Raw genomic sequence first — 19,333 nt, 5'->3', positions numbered from 1 at the left:
CCACATCATTCGGTAGTTGCTATTTTTGACATTAGAAGCAAATCAAAAGAAAAAAGAGATGAATATGAAATGATTGATATCTAATATAAATATTTTATATACATCAGCTTCAAATCTTTAAGTCTTGTTTTAAAAAGATAAATTGACAGTAAATGTCATATAACATCTCTATGAGTCACGGATCATATTTCTATTAGCTGTTTCAACAAATATTGGGTTGGCCAAAAGGTTCATTTGGTTTTTTCCATAAGATGGCTCTAGTAGCACTTAGTTGTCTTTAACTTCACTCAAAACAGTTTTGTTAGATTGTATGTGACAGCTGTCATATCAGCGTGCATTTAAAAAAAGACTTCAAAATTGGTGAATTTTTGTGTAGCCATTTTAATATTGAAGATGGAAGAAAAAAAGCAACATTTTTGGCATATTATGCTTTATTATTTCAAGAAAGGTAAAAACACAACCAAAACACAAAAAAAGATTTGTGCAGTGTATGGAGAAGGTGCTGTGACTGATCGAATGTGTCAAAAGTGGTTTGTGAAGTTTTGTGCTGGAGATTTCTCGCTGGACAATGCTCCACGGTCAGGTAGACCAGCTGAAGTTGATAGCAATCAAATCGAGACATTAATTGAGAGCAATCAACATTATACCATGTGGGAGATAGCCGACATACTCAAAACATCCAAATCAAGCCTTGAAAACCATTTGTATTAGCTCAGTTATGTTAATCGCTTTGATGTTTGGGTTCCACATAAGTTAAGTGAAAAAAACCTTCTTGACCGTATTTCCTCATGCGATTCTTTACTTAAACGTAATGAAAACGTTCCGTTTTTAAAGCAAATTGTGACAGGTGATGAAAAGTGGATACTGTACAATAATGTGGAATGGAAGAGATCATGGGGCAAGCGAAATGAACCACCAACAACCACACCAAAGACCAGTCTTCATCCAAAGAAGGTGATGTTGTGTATATGGTAGGATTGGAAGGGAGTCCTCTATTATGAGCTCCTTCCGGGAAACCAAATGATTAATTCCAGCAAGTACTGCTTCCAATTAGACCAACTGAAAGCAGCACTCTACGAAAAGCATCCAGAATTAGTCAACAGAGAACGCATAATCTTCCATCAGGATATTGCAAGACCACATGTTTCTTGGATGACCAGGCAAAAACAGAGTTTGGGTGGGAAGTTCTGATTCATCCGCCGTATTCACCAGACATTGCACCTTCAGATTTCCATTTATTTTGGTGCACGTTCAGATTTCCTTTTATTTTGGTCTTTACAAAATTCTCTTAATGGAAAAAATTTCAATTCCCTGGAAGACTGTAAAAGGCACCTGGAACAGTTCTTTGCTCAAAAAGATAAGAAGTTTTAGGAAGATGGAGTTATGAAGTTGCCTGAAAAATGGCAGAAGGTAGTGGAACAAAGGGTGAATATGTTGTTCAATAAAGTTCTTGGTGAAAATTTAAAATGTGCCTTTTATTTTTACTTAAAAACTATAGGTAATTTTTGGCCAACCCAATAAATTTCTGAATCTCAGGGAGTTAGTTTATTTTGACTTTGTGCAAAGTCCAAAGGTGGTATGCTTGAAGGGCAGGTAGCATTTCTTAGAGTGGTGATTACGTCAGTTTTGGAGACTTGAATTTTTTTCTAGGAATTTTTTCACTTGATATAAATTTAAAATTTTATTTGCAATAAAATACTTTCCAATTTGTTTTATAAGGCCAACATAACCTTGATTACAAAACTTAACAATGACATTAAAAGACAATAAAATTATGTCATTCTTTTTCAGAAGCATGGATGCAAAAATCCTAAACAAAATAAGATATGAAACCCAGTGACACACAAAATGTATCATATTTTATTTGCAATCAAGTTGGGGTTATTCTAGAAATACAAGGTTGGTTTAACATTTAAATATCAATCAATGTAATTCACAATATTGGTCAGATAAAAGTAGAAAAGTGATATGATTATCTCAATAAATGCAAAAAAAAGCATTTGGTCAAATTCAAAATTCATTTATTATAAAAATTAGCAAACTAAAAGTAAAAGAAAACTTCTTTAATCTGATAAAATGACAGCAAACATCCTATTTAATGGTGAAATACTGAAAGCTTTTCCCTGAAATTAGGAACAAGAGAAGGATGCCAGCTATCAACCCTTTCTATTCAACAGTGTACTAGAGTTCTATGGTGTAAGGCAATCAATCAACCAAGCAACCAAAAAAAAAAAGAAAATATAATCAATGAAAAGGAAGTAATAATACTGTTTTTATTTGAAGATGTAGATGTATGCTAAAAATCTAAAATAATATACAAATAGAGGGCTTCCCTGTGGTGCAGTGGTTAAGAATCTGCCTGCCAATGCAGGGGACACGGGTTTGAGCCCTGGTCCGGGAAGATCCCACATGCCGTGGAGCAACTGGGCACGTGCGCCACAACTACTGACCTGCTCTCTAGAGCCTGTGAGCCACAACTACTGAAGCCCACGGGCCTAGAGCCCATGCTCTGCAACAAGAGAAGCCAGAGCAATGAGAAGCCCGCACACTGCAACGAAGAGCAGCCCCCGCTCGACGCAACTAGAGAAAGCCCGCGTGAAGCAAGGAAGACCCAACACATACAAAAATAAATAAATTAATTAAAAATATATATATATACACAAATAGAAAAAATAAAATTAATAAATGAATTAAGTTTTCTCAATACAAGGTCAATAGACAAAAGTCAATTGTATTCTATATGTCAGCAATAAATATAACATGAAATTTAAGGAATAATACCATTTACACCAGGATAGAATAAATCAAATACATGAGACTGAACTTAGGAGAACATGTATAAGACTTCTATTCAGACACTTGTGAAACACTATTGAGAGAAATTAAAGAAAATCTAAATAAATGAAAGACTGTACCAAGTTCACAGATTGGAAGCTTCAATATATTAAGAAGTCAATTCTTCCCCAATTGATCTATAGGTTCAATGCTATATCAACAAAAGTCTAGAGATTTCTTTTTGGAAATTGATCAGTCAATGTTAAAATTTATAAGTAAAGGCAATGGGCTAAAAATAGCCAAAATAATTTTGAAAAAGGAAAACAAATATGGGCTTACATACCAGATATCAAGTGTGAACAGAGAAAAACAAGTGTTTTCTACAAGGATTAAGTCATAACCCACTACATCCGCTGACCTACTGCAATCTGAGAAGAAATTAAGAGGATGACAGGATAAGGCTGTCTAGATAAACATCTCCAGAAGAATTTTAATAACCCCGGATTCCTGCATCTTCCCATACATAGAAAAGCACTAAAATCACTGATGAGATATCTGTTCTTTGTGATAGCAGTACACTTTTACCAAGATGTATGCTTGATTGCATGTATTTCCCAGCCAAAAATCATATATAAACTGGTTTCTCCCCTACCTCTTTGCAGCAGTTTCCTCAGAGCTAACTGAGTGGCTAGTCCTCAGTAAGACCTTGAATACAACTTAAACTCACAACTCTTATGTTGTGTTTTTCTTTAAGTTGACACAAGACATTCTATAACTTCAATAATCAAGGTGGTGTGATATGGCACAGTAATAAAAAAATAAATCAAAGAAACAATAAAAAATTCAGAAAGAGATCTGCATTTGATTTATACTTGATTTATAACAGAGGTGACTTTGCAGGGCAGTAGATAAAGAATTGCACATGCATGATTTCAATAAGATGTACAGGGTCAATTAATAGTCATATGGAAAAAAATGCACCTTTACTCCTACTTCATAATATACACACAAATGAATGCAATGTGAATTGGTGACTTAAATGCAGATGGTAACACATTAAAGTTTTTAAAATAAAACATACAGGTATATCTTTATAAAAGGCAAGGAATTCTTCAACAAACTACACATATATACACATAAAATACTAACCTTGAAAGGAAATATTGACAAATTTTAAACTAAAATTAAGAAATTCTGTTTTTTAAAAGTTACCAATAACTAGTTCCACTTCCAGCAATGGTGAAATTTCTTATATCAAGCCCTTCTAGAGTTAATAGCTATAAACTTTGGAAAAAATATAAAAACCATATGAAGGCAGTACAGAGTGACAAAAAACTGATAAAAACTGTCTCAGAGTCAATTCATGAAGGGAAGGGACTGGGTAAGGTTTACATACATATGGTTTCTTGCCAGAGGGCACTGGCCAGTCCAGGTGATGTAGAGGAGCTAAAAAGTTAAGCAGAAAGCCACAGTCTCACTGGCTTTAAGAGTCAGAACACAAAAATTGGGGTTGCAGCATGGCTGAAAAGTGAAATATGTAAAATAATGATCACAATGATCATTCTCACTGGTAATTAGGGAAATGAAAATATAAACTGCAATTAAATAGAATTTCATTATATCAAAATGATGGCAATATTAGTTATGTTAAAATCGGTACTTTGTGGAAAGTCTTTTGTCAGAAACTTCTACATAGTTACAGATGGTTTCAGTTGAGGAAGAAGCCAGAATGACGGAATTGGTCAAACACAAGAGTTAGGATTATCCTGATTTACCACAAAGCTGTTTCTTGGGTGTGCATTTTAAGTGACTAGTCCAAGACTAGGCTATTACTTTTTCTAAATAGCCAAGTCAAGGAAGTTTGTCACCCCCTGGATGACTCCTATCTTGAAACCATAGAAATACGACAGTCATTAACACTAATTGGACAAGTTTCATCTTATTTGTTCTCTATATTTCAGCCAGCCCATAAAAACAAACCAACCAACACTGGATGTAGCACATAAACCCGTGAAACACTGATCATCTTAAAAGCTACACCAGAAGGCCCTTATTTTTATTACCACTATCATCATTGCCATCATCAACCACTACCCTTGTCCCTGACATCACCACCACAATCAGAACATTATGTTCAGGTAAATGGGATTTTATTTGGGAGATTAAGTCTATAAAAGCTAACAGGTTGCTACAGAGTATTTTCTAGTTTTTTGTTAATTGGTTGCTTTTTATAATTTAGATTTTTATTTCTGGACCCATGCTATTATTTCTGAGGTCTAGAGGCCCTGTAAAGTCTCTGGGAAAGTTTCAGAAATTTGGAAAAAGAATAATCAAAGTTCAGCAAAATTTTGTTTACTTTTTAAAAATAATCACTCATAAGAATACTACCATTTTTGTTCTCTAATAGTGTAATTAAAACCATATTTTCTAGCTTGAATGATTTTTAGAAATAATTTAAAAACCTGAATGCCATTATAGATTTTTAGAATAATGTACTTTACAACACAGATCCTAAATTAGCACTTGACAAACTGCAGTGGGCCCACAAAACTTAATAGATTTTCAAGTGAGTTCCTTTCCACCGACTCTTGGCTTTCCTCGAGTTCCAGAAGAAAGTTGGTGGTGGAGGCCATTTGCTTCATTTGATCATTAGTTTCTTTGTTCCTTATTCACAAGCCTCTCCCTAATAATTTAAAGTCCTCTATGAAAAAAAAAAAAGGTTTATCTTTACAGAATTTGAGGAATTTTGTTTTGGAATTTTTTTTAACACTTTTCACTGTATAACAGAAATCAGGTTAATCCAATTCAAATGGTTGGAAATGAAGTTTTAATAAATTAAAACTACTGTTTGTAATACTTTGCAGTTTAACTGCTAATGCAGTATCAGAATGTGGCTATAGGGAAGTCTAATCTAGGAAATGATACCTGGTATGGGCTGTAGGAGATAAATTACAGTGAGATTGATGTTTTAAAATTGTGGGGCTTCCCTGGTGGCGCAGTGGTTGAAAGTCCGCCTGCCGATGCAGGGGACACGGGTTCGTGCCCTGGTCCGGGAAGATCCCACATGCCGCGGAGCGGCTGGGCCCGCGAGCCACGGCCGCTGGGCCTGCGCGTCCGGAGCCTGTGCTCCGCAACGGGAGAGGCCACAACAGTGAGAGGCCCGCGTACTGAAAAAAAAAAAAAATTGTGAATAATGTAGTTACCATCATTTTTTAACATTATTGTAATTTGATTAAGGTGAATGGTTGATTATACCAGAATAACAATGAGCCCTTCTTTGAAGTAAATTAAATCCAAAAGTGAGTCAGGTATAGTTTAGTTAAGCATATGGAGTTGGTTAAATTCATTGAAGATTAATTTTTAACCTATTCTCTTTGTTAAAAGAGGGGTTCATCCAAGGACTCAAATTCCTACCTTTAAAAAATATTATGGGGCTTCCCTGGCGGCGCAGTGGTTGAGAGTCCGCCTGCCAATGCAGGGGATACGGGTTCGTGCCCGGTCTGGGAAGATCCCACATGCCGCGGAGCGGCTGGGCCCCTGAGCCATGGCCGCTGAGCCTGCACGTCAGGAGCCTGTGCTCCGCAACGGGAGAGGCCACAACAGTGAGAGGCCCGCGTACCATAAAAAAAAAAAAAAAAAAAAAAAAAATTATGGCCCAAAATTTTTTTGATAGATGAGAGAGTAAATTGTTTCGTGAATGGACTTTTTTGGATATTTAGAACATGATTTTAACAATTTCAGCTATTATTAAAAAATAATAATTTTTAGAGTCCATACATCCTATTTACTAGAGGAGAAATTGAATAAATCATAAACTCTTGTGATCTTTTAGATATAAAAAATCTCCTTAATTGTTTTTGACAGGAAGAAATTCACAATGAAGGGGAAAAAACAATATCAGTGCTATAGTCAACAATATGTATTCTTTAGAACTTTCAAGAACATCTAAAAGGGGTCTTCCAAGAAAGGCATTTTATAAACTGTAATATAGTGATTATTTGTATAGAAACCATCTCAGCTACTTTCTGTACTATGTACATAATTTAGGCTACATAGTGTTTGAGTCCCTCAAACTAATATTCATGTCTCAGAAAGACTAAGCTACCAGGCTAAGTTACAACCAGCTAATCCAAAACAAATTTGAGAATTCACTATCACAGTAAATTTTTCTACTCATTAGAAGACACATATGATCAGATATTAATAAGGTTATAAATATTGTTATTATTTACTTTAATTGTATACTCCTTTTAAAATGTGATTTATCTAGTATAAGATGATGAGATTAAACAAATGAATTCCAGTATAAAAGCATACATGGAATGTGGGGAGTTTCTTTGAAGACCTTTGACAATGTTGGCTCAGGGAAACATTAATTAACAAGTCATCAAAAGATAGAAGGAAGAGTAGGATTAAGAACTGAGAACAGAACAGAGAGGAATAAGACTGGGTGGAGTTGCACAGGTGTGGCATAGGTACTTATTACTCATTTTTTTTTTTTTTTTTTTTTTCACAGGCTCCGGACACACAGGCTCAGCGGCCATGACTCACGGGCCCAGCCGCTCCGCAGCATGTGGGATCTTCCCGGACCGGGGCACGAACCCGCGTCCCCTGCATTGGCAGGCGGACTCTCAACCACTGCGCCACCAGGGAAGCCCCTTATCACTCATTTTTAAAGGATCTTCTCTACCTAAAAGTTAATTAGTCCTGGAATGATAAGAACAAAAATGTTCTCCTGCTCATAGGAAATATCTAATTTGCCAAATATATCCACTGCTTACAAACTCTTCTGTTTTGTAAGTTTTATTTAGGATAATGCAGAGATTGAAGAGATTGAAGAGCTAGTTGAGGCTATTTTGAAACTTGAAATCAGATTTGTGTGTGTGTGTTACAGCTCTTTGTCCAAATGGACTATTTCATGACATCATGTCTTTCAAGATATGAAGAATAACTAATGTCCAAACCTTATAAAAATTAGACTAAGGGTGGTCATATGACCTAACTCTAACCCTAGACCACTCTATCTGTATGATGCCAAGTCACAATATTTTCTGATTATTTTTAATCTAATTGATTGGTTTTGGTGATGAAACTTATCTGTTAAATTATGTTATACAAATAATCCTTGTTTATTGTCAAAACATTAGGAAGTATAGTTAAAGAAAAAGTAAACAAAAAGAAAAAAGTCTACCCATAATCTTATAACATGGGAAAGTTGCAATTGACATCATGTTTTCTTACACATTTAATTAAACATAAAAATGATGTTATATATGTGTTTATAAATCTATATATGTCCATGTAGATGATGTGGCTATAGTTTGCAAAGATAAAATCAGATCACATGTAATGTTTTGTAACTTTCTTTGGATAAATAAAAAAAGCAAATTAATTTCTCCTCATAAACATGAGTACACAAACCATGCTATTTTGCTCACGGTTGTATCCCTAGCAGCTAACATAGTACTTCAGGATGATTTGTTAAATGAATGAGCATTAGGGTCTATCCTCTTTGACACATTTGAGGCGTCTATGTTTTAAGCTAATATAAAGACCTGATGCATAAGTTATAGATTGTGTTGTATGCGTTGGCAGAGAGACAGATTTAGAATATTTATCATCTGATTTGAGCCACTTTCCTCCTATCGTAGGTACAACATATCTTCCCAGAGAAGATCTTGGCCACTGTGGATGACAATCCTTATTTTTCTTGGAGTGATGACAATCTTGGCAGTAACTTTGGTCTCATTGTCCATTTTCTGGCAGTTGGTCAGTATTGACACTTCAATTTTCACCCTTACTACTAAATCTCTTTTAACTCTTAGAAATTGACAAGAAACAACAGGAATATTAAATTTCTTTATGGAAACTTTCTCATCTACTTACTATTTTATTTCAAAATAATAACTTTATATTATTTGACACCAAAGTTTATAGTATTTTGGAATCAGATGCCTCTTTGATCCAGTCTATAAGTCATATCAACAGTTATGGGAGTATGGGCAAGAATGAAATGCTCAATACTTTGATGCCAATATTCATTGTCAATAAAAGTGCTTATATAGTAGGTTTGTAGTTAAGTTGTACATCTTTTAGTAAATATACCTCAAACTTTGGAGATCCCTACTCTTCTTGGCTCATTTCCGATATTGGTTGTTAAGATATAATTGATAAGCAGCAATGGATAATCCACTAATGACTCTTCTAATAGTGGATAGTCAAGAGTGGTTAAATGGCTGAATGCTCATACTAACTTGATCTTATTTTTAATAACCCTACATCCAGAAAAGCATGTTTTTCCAGCTTATTTTTACCTTTCAGAAAAGTAAACCCTTAAATCTGTGTAACAATTTAATGTTTTTAAAGAAATTTGATATCCATTATTCTGATTGATCCTCATACTAATCCTTTGAGCCTGGGAGGGCAGGTTTTACTATCATCCTTATTCTCATATGCAAGAAACTGAGGCTCAGTAAAGTCAAGTGACTTCCTAGATATCACAGGCTTTTCAGTGGCATAGCTGAGCACAAATCCACATCTTAATACTTTAAGTATATTATTCTATTGACTTTATCATGATTTTTCTGTTTTACTCCTCTGAAATATATCATCCTATACAATAATGCAGTGTGGATACATTTTGCTTGATTCAATGAAAATTCCAGTTCTCTTCCAAACTAACCTCTTCTCCTTTGCTTCTCCCCAACCATCTTAGTTTCAAATTTAAAAACTTATCCTTCAGAAGCATAGTGGTTGTTCAGTCTCTTGCCTGCCATGTCTACCCACGAACTCTCTGTAGTCTGAATCTTTCTATCCTCTTCTTGGCTCTACTCATTAAAAAATAACTTTATTGGGGCTTCCCTGGTGGCGCAGTGGTTGAGAGTCCGCCTGCCGATGCAGGGGACACCGGTTCTGCCCCAGTCCGGGAAGATCCCACATGCCGCGGAGCAGCCAGGCCCGTGAGCCATGGCCACTGAGCCTGCACATCCGGAGCCTGTGCTCCACAACGCGAGAGGCCACAACAGTGAGAGCCCCACGTACCGCAAAAAAAAAAAAATAATAATAAATAAAATAAAATAACTTTATTCACAAAATTTCCTTATATATAGTGCTCTTGAGTTTTCCAAATCAAACCCTCGTAAAGAAGCCCTGTCAGCATGTTAGTGAGGACCAGTAGCTTAATTAGCTATCCTTCCAAAATATAGTTTGCATTTAACATTGTTTCTTCTTCTGGGGAAACAGTGACTTAGTGGAAAGGAGTGATGCAAAAGGGAGAACTGCAGGCATCCTGGCTTGAGCAGGAAGTGTGTGGATGAGAATTTACTCTTGAATTTCTCTATATGATTAACTATCTGCAATTTCAGATATAAGGCTGGACGAGCTTATATTTCCTGAAGTTAAATTAGTTGAACTGGGCTTCTTGAAGTAAAAATAGACACTCAAACTCTGTTGTAAAGGTTGTTTGAAGTCATTTTGGAAGATGGGTTTACTCTAGGATTCTGGCTTAGTAGCTAACACAATCTTTGTTAATACTGACAGTAATTAGAGTTGGATGAAAGCTAGGGGAATCTCTCATTCAAGTGGTAGTAAATTAATTTCCCTGTCTGAGTATATCCATTGAATATTAATTTTGAGATAAAGATATGGAGGGACTTGAGGTCACTTCCTATTTTAAAATTTTCTAAGTATTTCTTTATTTCACAGGAAAGACTTACTATTACCAAGGTGATTTTCATATTTCTGGAGTCATATACAATGATAATTGTGAAAAAGCAGTTTCACAAGTCAGCACAGATCTGAGAAAATATATTGAGACTAAGGTAAGTCAGAGATTTATCTTAATAATTTTACTATAAATTTGATTGAAACATGTGGTGGCTTTGTTTTTTTCTCTTGACAGATGTCTGATGCATTTCAAAATTCTGGTGTATACAGAGTATATCAACTCTCAAGTCATCAAACTTCTGTAGGTACAAATTCATTCAAGATCTTATGGAATAAAAAATAATTAAAAAGAAAGATCTTATGGAATGAGAAGTAGGTAATATGTCATATCAGCTCCAGTTTTAAATAACAACAACAGCAAGAAACAGAAAGAGAGATAGAGGGAGCAAAAGAGAAGGAAGGGAGGAAAGAAGGGAAGAAGGAAGGAAGGAAGGGAGGAAGGAAAGAAGGGAGGAAGGGAGGGAGGGAGGGAAGGGATAAAGAGCTCCCCATAAATTAAAGTATCACTGTATTTAACAAATTTTTATTCAGTGTAGGAAGTGTTCTGTACATATCTTTAATCTCTGTACTTGAAGGAGAATTGTAAGGTTTTTGGTGGCAGTCAGTCCTAACTGATTTCTATGATAAAAGATAACTGTAACTATGCAAAACAAGGAGTCTGATCTGATTGTTTTGCTACCTATATACTAGCCACCTCTTCTCCCATCCATACCCATCTGGCCATATCTTTCCTAAAATAATCCTCTTTTGGTCTCTTTAATAATTACCATCACTGTAATGCCTGTGAACAAAAGTGAATCTTTTGAGATAACATTTGTCTAAATATGTATTGTAAGTGTGCTTGATAGTGGTAGTGGTGAGGGCTGCAGGGAGACAGGTATCACAGGGCATAGGGGATGAGTGATAAAAGAAGAGACAGCTGTAATTTGGTAACTGCCAATATCTATTCTGGGGAAGTCTGAACTCTCCAAACAAAACAAAACAAAAAATCCAGCTAGCCAACCAACCAACCAACCAATCTACTTACCTACAGACAATATCTTTTGAATGCTTCCTGGCCCTGCATTTAAGTTCTCATTTATCTCTTTCTCTAAAATTAAGTTATTAGAAAATATCTGTACAAGAACACTTTTGTTTTTACTGTATTATTATAAAATCTCAAGTCAATTATTTGTTGGTCAGTACTCAGTTTCTCAAATGTGTTTGAAATATTCTGATTTCTAGTTTGTGGTTCATATCCTCTTTCATGAACAATACCTCTTAACCAGTTAAATTTTTAGGGACCATTGCACTTTATTTATACTGGGACAATATCTGTGTATTTTTTTAATATGTATGTGAAGGCAATACAATAATTAAAATGTGGCAAATCCAATGTGTTCATGAAACATCTAAAAAATCAAGAAACAACACACTAGAACATTTCTATTCCTTCTAGTTCTTATCCCAATGGTTCAAGTGTACAGTTACAGTTGACATTCAAGTTTCCTCCAGCAAAAAAGAATAGCATGAGGACTAAAATTAAGGCTATCTTACATCTGATGTTGAAGGACAACATGGCATCTTGGAATGCAGTTCCCACTTCCATCAAACTTATAGGTATTTCACTTATTTTCTACTACTTAACTATCTAGAGTATTAAAAAAAGTACTGGAAAAAAAAATGAACCAAGAGTTTCAGGAATTTGCTTAGGAAAAACTAGTCTTCCCAACTGTGGCACTCCTACCATTGAGGTGGTAGTGGAGAAGGCAGTGCTATAGAATCTGTCTGCACAGTGACAGAAATAAGTGTTAAGCTACAGGTATGCTTGTGAGTTTGGAAGGGTTGGCTGTAATGGATGGAAAGGGGGTCAAAAATAATAATTGAAGCATTATTCCTTCCTACTTCTACTTTTGTCAGGAACTCATTATAGGAAACAGACAGGGTTTTCTTGATCATTAAGCGTGAAGACTGCAGAAGTCAGTGTGAAGTTGAGGACGGGGGTTCTCATTGTTTCTTGTGGAAGAATGGAAGTAATACTATTAAAGATAAAATCTGTCTGAAATAATTCCCTAGAAAACAAGGGAAGAAAATGATAGGATTTTGCCCCAGTACAGAAAGTAAAGTTTGTAAACATTCAAAGGTCCTACGAAGTTCTTCAAACGTTAAATTGCATTGTTAAAAGGTCTATTAGGTGATAAGCTTGTGTTTCCAGAGCCCAGTTTTGTGCTTCCTCCAGACTGACAGTTGATCCAGAAGCTCTGATGGCTGCCAGCTGCCAGTTACAGCTCTTTTGCCTCAGAACATAGTCCCTGTCACCAATGGGCCACTCATGAGAAGTGAGTTTGAGGTAGAGGTTCTGAAAGGAGCGATACGATTCCTTTGTGGGTAGTCATTGGGAAAGAAGGCTGTACAAGTTACTGCCCCTCTGTATCCCAGGGATTCAGAGTCAGCACTTTCTGATGTGTCTTTTTTTAGTTCTCTCTTCTCTTTCTCTCTAAAGCCTATTCCCAATAGAAAAGAGACTTGAATTTAAGTTAAATTCTCAAAATTTCATAATTCAGTCTTAGTAATGAGATGACTTCTAAAGAGCAGGATAGGTCTAATGAAATGTAATTTGAATTGGGTTTTTTTCTTTAAAATATAGATAACTACATTTCAGAGTAATGAGAATTATCATAGGGAAAAAAAAAATCCAAAGATTATGCCCAGTGCCGTTTTTAGTAAGAGTGTCAGCTTCTTACTTCACTAAATATTTTACTTCAACCATCATAAAACTGAGAGCTTTGCTTTTTTATTTCCTTTTCCCTTTTCCTATACTACCTGGTAGAGATGCGGAGAGATGGCCAAAATATAACAAGTAGAAGTGAGAGAGGTTGATAGACAATACATGAACTAGTCTGAATAGTTAAATGTTGGGAGTAATTGGGTTAGGAAATTTAGTCCTCGGGCTGAAGAGAATTGCTTGGTGATATTTTATCAACCTTATGTTTTTATTTTAATTTCAGAAATCAGCAAGGCTAATGCTGAAATGCTTACCAATAACTGTAAGTTTAGAAACTTTATTATAAATTTAACACATTCACAGATAGTTCCCCATTATTTTGCTAAAAAGGATCTAGAAGTACTTAATGTTGGAAATCTATAGTAGTTTTTCAAAATTATTGGATATACCACATATCTATCTGGCATTTCTTTTTGAAAAACACTGACCATTTATAATGGGTTGTCCAAAAGGGTGAAATGAGAACTGTTTCCAAAGAATGGAATCATGAAGAATATCATGTCTGAATTAGTTTTTAAAAAAAAGTGAAGGAAGAAAGAACAACTTAGGATAATAAGAAAATGCAAAACTAGGCTATACCAAATATATTTATTATAAGGTAAATAATAGTTCTGTACCTTTTAAGCAAATTCTCTTTAGAGTATCATGAGGCCTACAGTGTGATACATACATGTATTCATTCGTTCAGTGGATATTTATGGAGTATCTGTTGTCTACATGGGGCTTTACAGACAGCATTGCATATGCTATGCAAGATACAGACCTTAATGAAGCAAAGTCTCCACCTTCAAGAATTATGCAATCTACTTGGGGAGACTAGAGTTATAACAGATAGATACAACAAAAATCAGTAGTTGAAAAATGCTTGAAACTGGAAAAGAGGAAAAGTAAAAGTCACCCAAACAAGGATGGAATGGGCTATCATGATAAGGGTACATTCCAGGAAAGAAACAACACTGATTAGGAGATGCTGGACAATCATTGAAGGGTTTCAAATAATGTTTGAAAATATATTTCTTAAAAAATATAATGAAAGATACATGCTCTTATATAAATAAATCCTTTCTTCAGGTTGTGGGGGACGACTGACCAATAGTATCACAGCAGGCAACCGAATTGTGAATGGGGAAAATGCCTTGACGGGGGCCTGGCCATGGCAGGCAAGCATGCAGTGGAAAGGCCAACACCACTGTGGTGTTTCTCTGATCAGCAGTAGGTGGCTCCTATCTGCAGCTCACTGCTTTGCTAAGTAAGTTTGAAAGTCTGACTAAATGCAGGATTCTGGTTGCAGGCCTATTTGGGAGGTCTGTGGGGTTAACCTAAATGTGTGAGGTTCTGCCAAGACCATATGAAATTTACAACCACTTACATAATTGAAGGGCAGCAAAGACATTTAAATTGGGCAACTAAGGGAAAAATGAATGGAAGCAATTAACATTTTCCAAATAGGGGCTTTGGCCTGATGTTAAGTACTTTACTTACATCATTTTATTTAATCATAACAATAATTCCATATGAAAGGTATCCTTTAACCTATTTAAAGATGAGGAAACTAGGGTTTAGAAATGGTGATGTAACTTGACCAAGATCATACAGCTCTTAAATAAAAGAAACTGAGTGTGAACTTGGGTATGTCTGACTCCAGTTACAGAGTGCTTATTTGTCTTGCCCTCTGGGGGTTTACAATCTAGTTGAAGAAATTTAAACGTGATATATTAAAGGTATAAGGCAGCACAGTGTAGTAAGTGTCACATGTACAACACAGATAGCACGTGCTATGGAAACTTGGTGAAGAAAGAGAACACAATCTAGCTGAGGTATTCAGTTGTAAGATTTGATCTAGACTCTAAAGATATAAGCTTTGATTGACTGGGGTAGGTAGATCAGAAAAAAATAATATGCATTTTGAGTTGGAAAAATAGCCTTCTTCAAATGTGTTGAGATGGAGCAACACAAGTTGTATTCTATGGACAGCAAACAGAAAGAACTATTTGAAGTAGAGAAGATTTGTAAAAGGAAACATTAGAAAATATGCTTAGAAAATGTAGTTTTATTCATTGGGGACACCTCTAAATGACAAGATGCTTACTTACTGGAGAAACACAGCTAATGAATGTGTGGAGTCACTGAAGATTTCAGAAGGAGAGAAGGACTGAAGAGGGTCACAGTTACATGAAGGTCTTGAAACCTTAAAAAAAAAAAAGGCACCTGACATTTTGAGGAAGTGACAATAGTTAAATAGGATCTTAGGGCCTAAACTGAGAAAGAATCTCAGGGGAAGTGGAGAAACTGGTCAGAAAAATCTAAATTAGAAGCCAAGATGCATTGACTTGGTAAACATAATGGGGTGATTGGGTGAGAACAAATTGCAATTGTTTATGTATGCAGACGGATGCCCAGAGCCTGCCACAGGCTCCTGGAGCCCAGGGTATATGGCAGTATGAGTGATTCTGGACTCCATCCACTGAGACTGCTTACATGATTCCTACCCAACTCAAATGCATAGAAACCAGATGGGGCTGAACTAGCAGGAGACATCAGTGACTCTAGTTAGGAGGATTTGAAGAAGGCTGACAGCTGTAATAGTCCTTAGCATTATTTTTATGTGTCTGTAGCATTTATGACATCCCCACATCAAAGACATTTTAAAAATAAGAATTTAAGTGCTTTATAGTGTTGTTTGGGAAACTCACACCTTAAAGTGATAAGATAATCACTGTGAATACCGTTTTGGCCCCCAAACTGAGTGTATTTTAATTAAATTGTGTCCTCCAGGAAAAATAATTCAGAAGATTGGACTGTCAACTTTGTAACTATAGTAAATAAACTATATATGACACAGAAAGTCCAAAACATTCTTTTTCATGAAAATTATAGCAGAGCTGGGGTTCATGATGATATTGCCCTTGTGCAGCTTGCTGAAGAAGTCTCTTTTACAAAGTACATTCATAGGATTTGTTTTTCTGAAGCCAAAATGAAGCTCTCAGAAAATGACAGTGTTGTAGTTACAGAATGGGGAACACTTTATATAAATGGTAAGTTTTTCTGTAAATATGTAATAGCTTCATAAGAATAATTATTTAATCAATCAATCAATCATTCTTTCACACAATTAACCAGTCCACAAATACACTAACAAGAAAACCAAGTGATGGGACCAAAGGCATGGTGTTGTCTTCAATTTCTGAAATATCTCTGGGAATAAGAATTGGAAATTTTGGAATTTATGTGTGAGGCAGCCAGCTCTAATAAACATTAGAAAGAAAGCAATCTAGCCTGGGACTGGTCTGGCTCTTGGTGACCAAGAGAATCTGCTTTATTCCATAGACGTTCTTTGTCTCAAAAAACAAGGTTTAGATCTCCATGATATGCAGAATTTATTGCCCTTAGGTTCTCTTCCAGTGATACTTCAGCAGGCTTTTTTGAAGATTACTGATAACATAGTTTGCAATGCTCCACATGCATTGTCTGGCTTGGCAACTGATACAATGCTGTGTGCTGGATTTATGTCAGGAGAAGCTGATGCCTGTCAAATACTTCTAGATACATTATCAAATCATTTTTTCTCAAGTACTAATTCAATGGAAGTTTTTATCACCATAATTTTTTTTGTCTTAATGATTTTCACAGAGTAGCTTCTTATTTCAATCCACATAACAAACATTTATTAATCTCATTAATGTACCAGAACCCAGCTCATAAGTTGGAGATGCAGTGGTGAACACAATCCCTGTTCTCATGGAGTTTTCAGTCTAGGAATCCATAGTTACAAGGTAATAAAATAAATTTGGCCCTATTTTCTGGGCAACCTGCAGAACTAGAATGCTTGCGTCTCTCTTATCAGGAGATGCAGCAGGAGGCTTTACAGGTGCACATGTCATGCATTCCTCAGAGGCTTCATCATGGAGCCTCTGAGTCACTTTCTCCAGAGTTAAGTTTGGACTCATTAAAAAGTCAGCTTCTAGTCTTCCCAATCCACTCCAGTCCAGCTGTAGGTAATATACTCTGGTTTGTAGTTGCCCTGGGTTTTGAAGAAATTCAAGAGTCCCACAGTTCTAAGCCCAAAGAGGGTGGATTGTCTCACTGCCTAGGGGCTGTTGACAACTCCAGAGGAGAGATAGAAAGAAATGTCTCAGGACAAGACACATTTTTTTTCTCTTTTTATTCTAGAATGATTCTGGTGGACCACTAGCTTATGCCAACTCTAGGAATATCTGGCACCTTGTTGGAATAGTAAGCTGGGGTGAAGGATGTGGGAAAAAGAATAAACCAGGTGTCTATACTTGAGTGACTGCTTATCGTGGATGGCTTACCTCCAAGACTGCACTCTGAAAGAGAAGTAACTTTGAAATGGAACAAAAAGACAACTATAGGGTATTCTTATCCATTGCTTCAAAATCTTTTTCTTTTGATTGTTGGTATACCAATCATTTTCTTATATACAAATGCATAAAGGTCTTGATTAATGTTTTATTTTATCTAAAACACTATCCATTTATTTATCTATTTAACTAATATAGTAAACAGAAAGAAAAGAAAAAGGCCAAAATATTTTTATTCATAGCCTAGTTCTGATTTATCTTACCTTTATATTTGGAATAGACCTTAATTTATTTTTCAGAATTTAAAAAAATAGATTTTGTTAGTATGAGAACATGAATGCTGGATCTACCAAATATATTATTTTTAATTCTATAAATCATAAATTTATAGATTTATAATTTTATAAATTATAAATTCATTTTGTTAAACTGGAATATGTAAGGCAAATAATGTACATTCACACTTTGTTTATATTTGAGATAGTTTGTGTATCTTGTAAAATCATATAATCTTGGAATGGAGAAGGGGTAACATAGGTTCAGTTAGACCAAGTCTCTTAATTTACAGAGTGAGGAACACTAAGAAAAACAATTATTTGCTTGAAGTCATTCTTCAGCCTCTCTGATAAGTTGTAACCCTCACATGAATTTTCCCTCATAGAATTTAAATCCAAAATTAGTCAGGAATTTAAAAATGATTTTTAAGTTACAATTATTTATATAATATTTTCTTCATGTCCTTCTTTTGTCATCTGTTTGCATTTTCTTGCAGCAAAAATAATGTGAGGCCCTCAAGGGGAGAGGACGGTGTGGCATCTATTGCAGTAGCTCTCCTGATAGTGCATGTGAAATTGTATGGAGGGCTGATTTTGTAATCTCTGCAAATAATTCACCTTTTAACTCTCCTAAAAATAAAACAAGTACCTTAAAATTTTAAAAACTGCTAAAACATACTAAAAATTATCTTCCTTCAATTGTTTGTGACATTACTTTTATTTTCTCTTTATTATAAATTATTGACTCAGAGCAGAAGCAAGAAGAACTGCAAACCTGCAGCCTGTGGATCAAAAACCATATTCACAGAAAGATAGACAACACAAAAAGGCAGAGTGCTATGTACTAGATGAATGAACAAAATAAAACCCCAGAAAAACAACTAAATGAAGTGGAGGTAGGCAAACTTCCAGAAAAAGAATTCAGAATAATGATAGTGAAGATGATCCAGGACCTCGGAAAAAGAATGGAGGCAAAGATCGAGAAGATGCAAGAAATGTTTAACAAAGACCTAGAAGAATTAAAGAACAAACAAACAGAGATGAACAATACAATAACTGAAATGAAAACTACACTAGAAGGAATCAATAGCAGAATAACTGAGGCAGAAGACGGATAAGTGACCTGGAAGACAGAATGGTGGAATTCACTGCTGCGGAACAGAATAAAGAAAAAAGAATGAAAAGAAATGAAGACAGCCTAAGAGACCTCTGGGACAACATTAAACGCAACAACATTCGCATTATAAGTGTCCCAGAATGAGAAGAGAGAGAGAGAAAGCACCAAGAAAATATTTGAAGAGATAGTCGAAAACTTCCCTAATATGTGAAAGGAAATAGTTAATCAAGTCCAGGAAGCACAGAGAGTCACATACAGGATAAATCCAAGAAGAACCATGCCAAGACACATATCAATCAAACTATCAAAAATTAAATACAAAGAAAAAACATTAAAAGCAGCAAGGGAAAAACAA

At 35.4% G+C, this 19,333-nt stretch overlaps 1 protein-coding gene across 1 annotated transcript; it reads left to right on the top strand.

The window, feature by feature from the left end:
- The first annotated feature begins 4,905 nt into the window (after positions 1-4,905).
- On the top strand, positions 4,906-17,775 carry TMPRSS11B (transmembrane serine protease 11B). The gene is given in 12 exon segments (XM_033856415.2): positions 4,906-4,913; positions 8,427-8,512; positions 8,515-8,544; positions 10,480-10,595; positions 10,676-10,707; positions 10,709-10,741; positions 11,939-12,099; positions 13,488-13,526; positions 14,336-14,513; positions 16,040-16,299; positions 16,655-16,795; positions 17,433-17,775. Coding segments are annotated over 12 exon segments (1,248 nt in total). The 3' UTR covers positions 17,597-17,775.
- Positions 17,776-19,333: the final 1,558 nt, after the last annotated feature.

This window comes from Tursiops truncatus, chromosome 5, assembly GCF_011762595.2.
Source record: "Tursiops truncatus isolate mTurTru1 chromosome 5, mTurTru1.mat.Y, whole genome shotgun sequence".
NCBI classification, from domain to species: domain Eukaryota; kingdom Metazoa; phylum Chordata; class Mammalia; order Artiodactyla; family Delphinidae; genus Tursiops; species Tursiops truncatus.
This window is presented reverse-complemented; position numbering and strand designations above follow the sequence as displayed.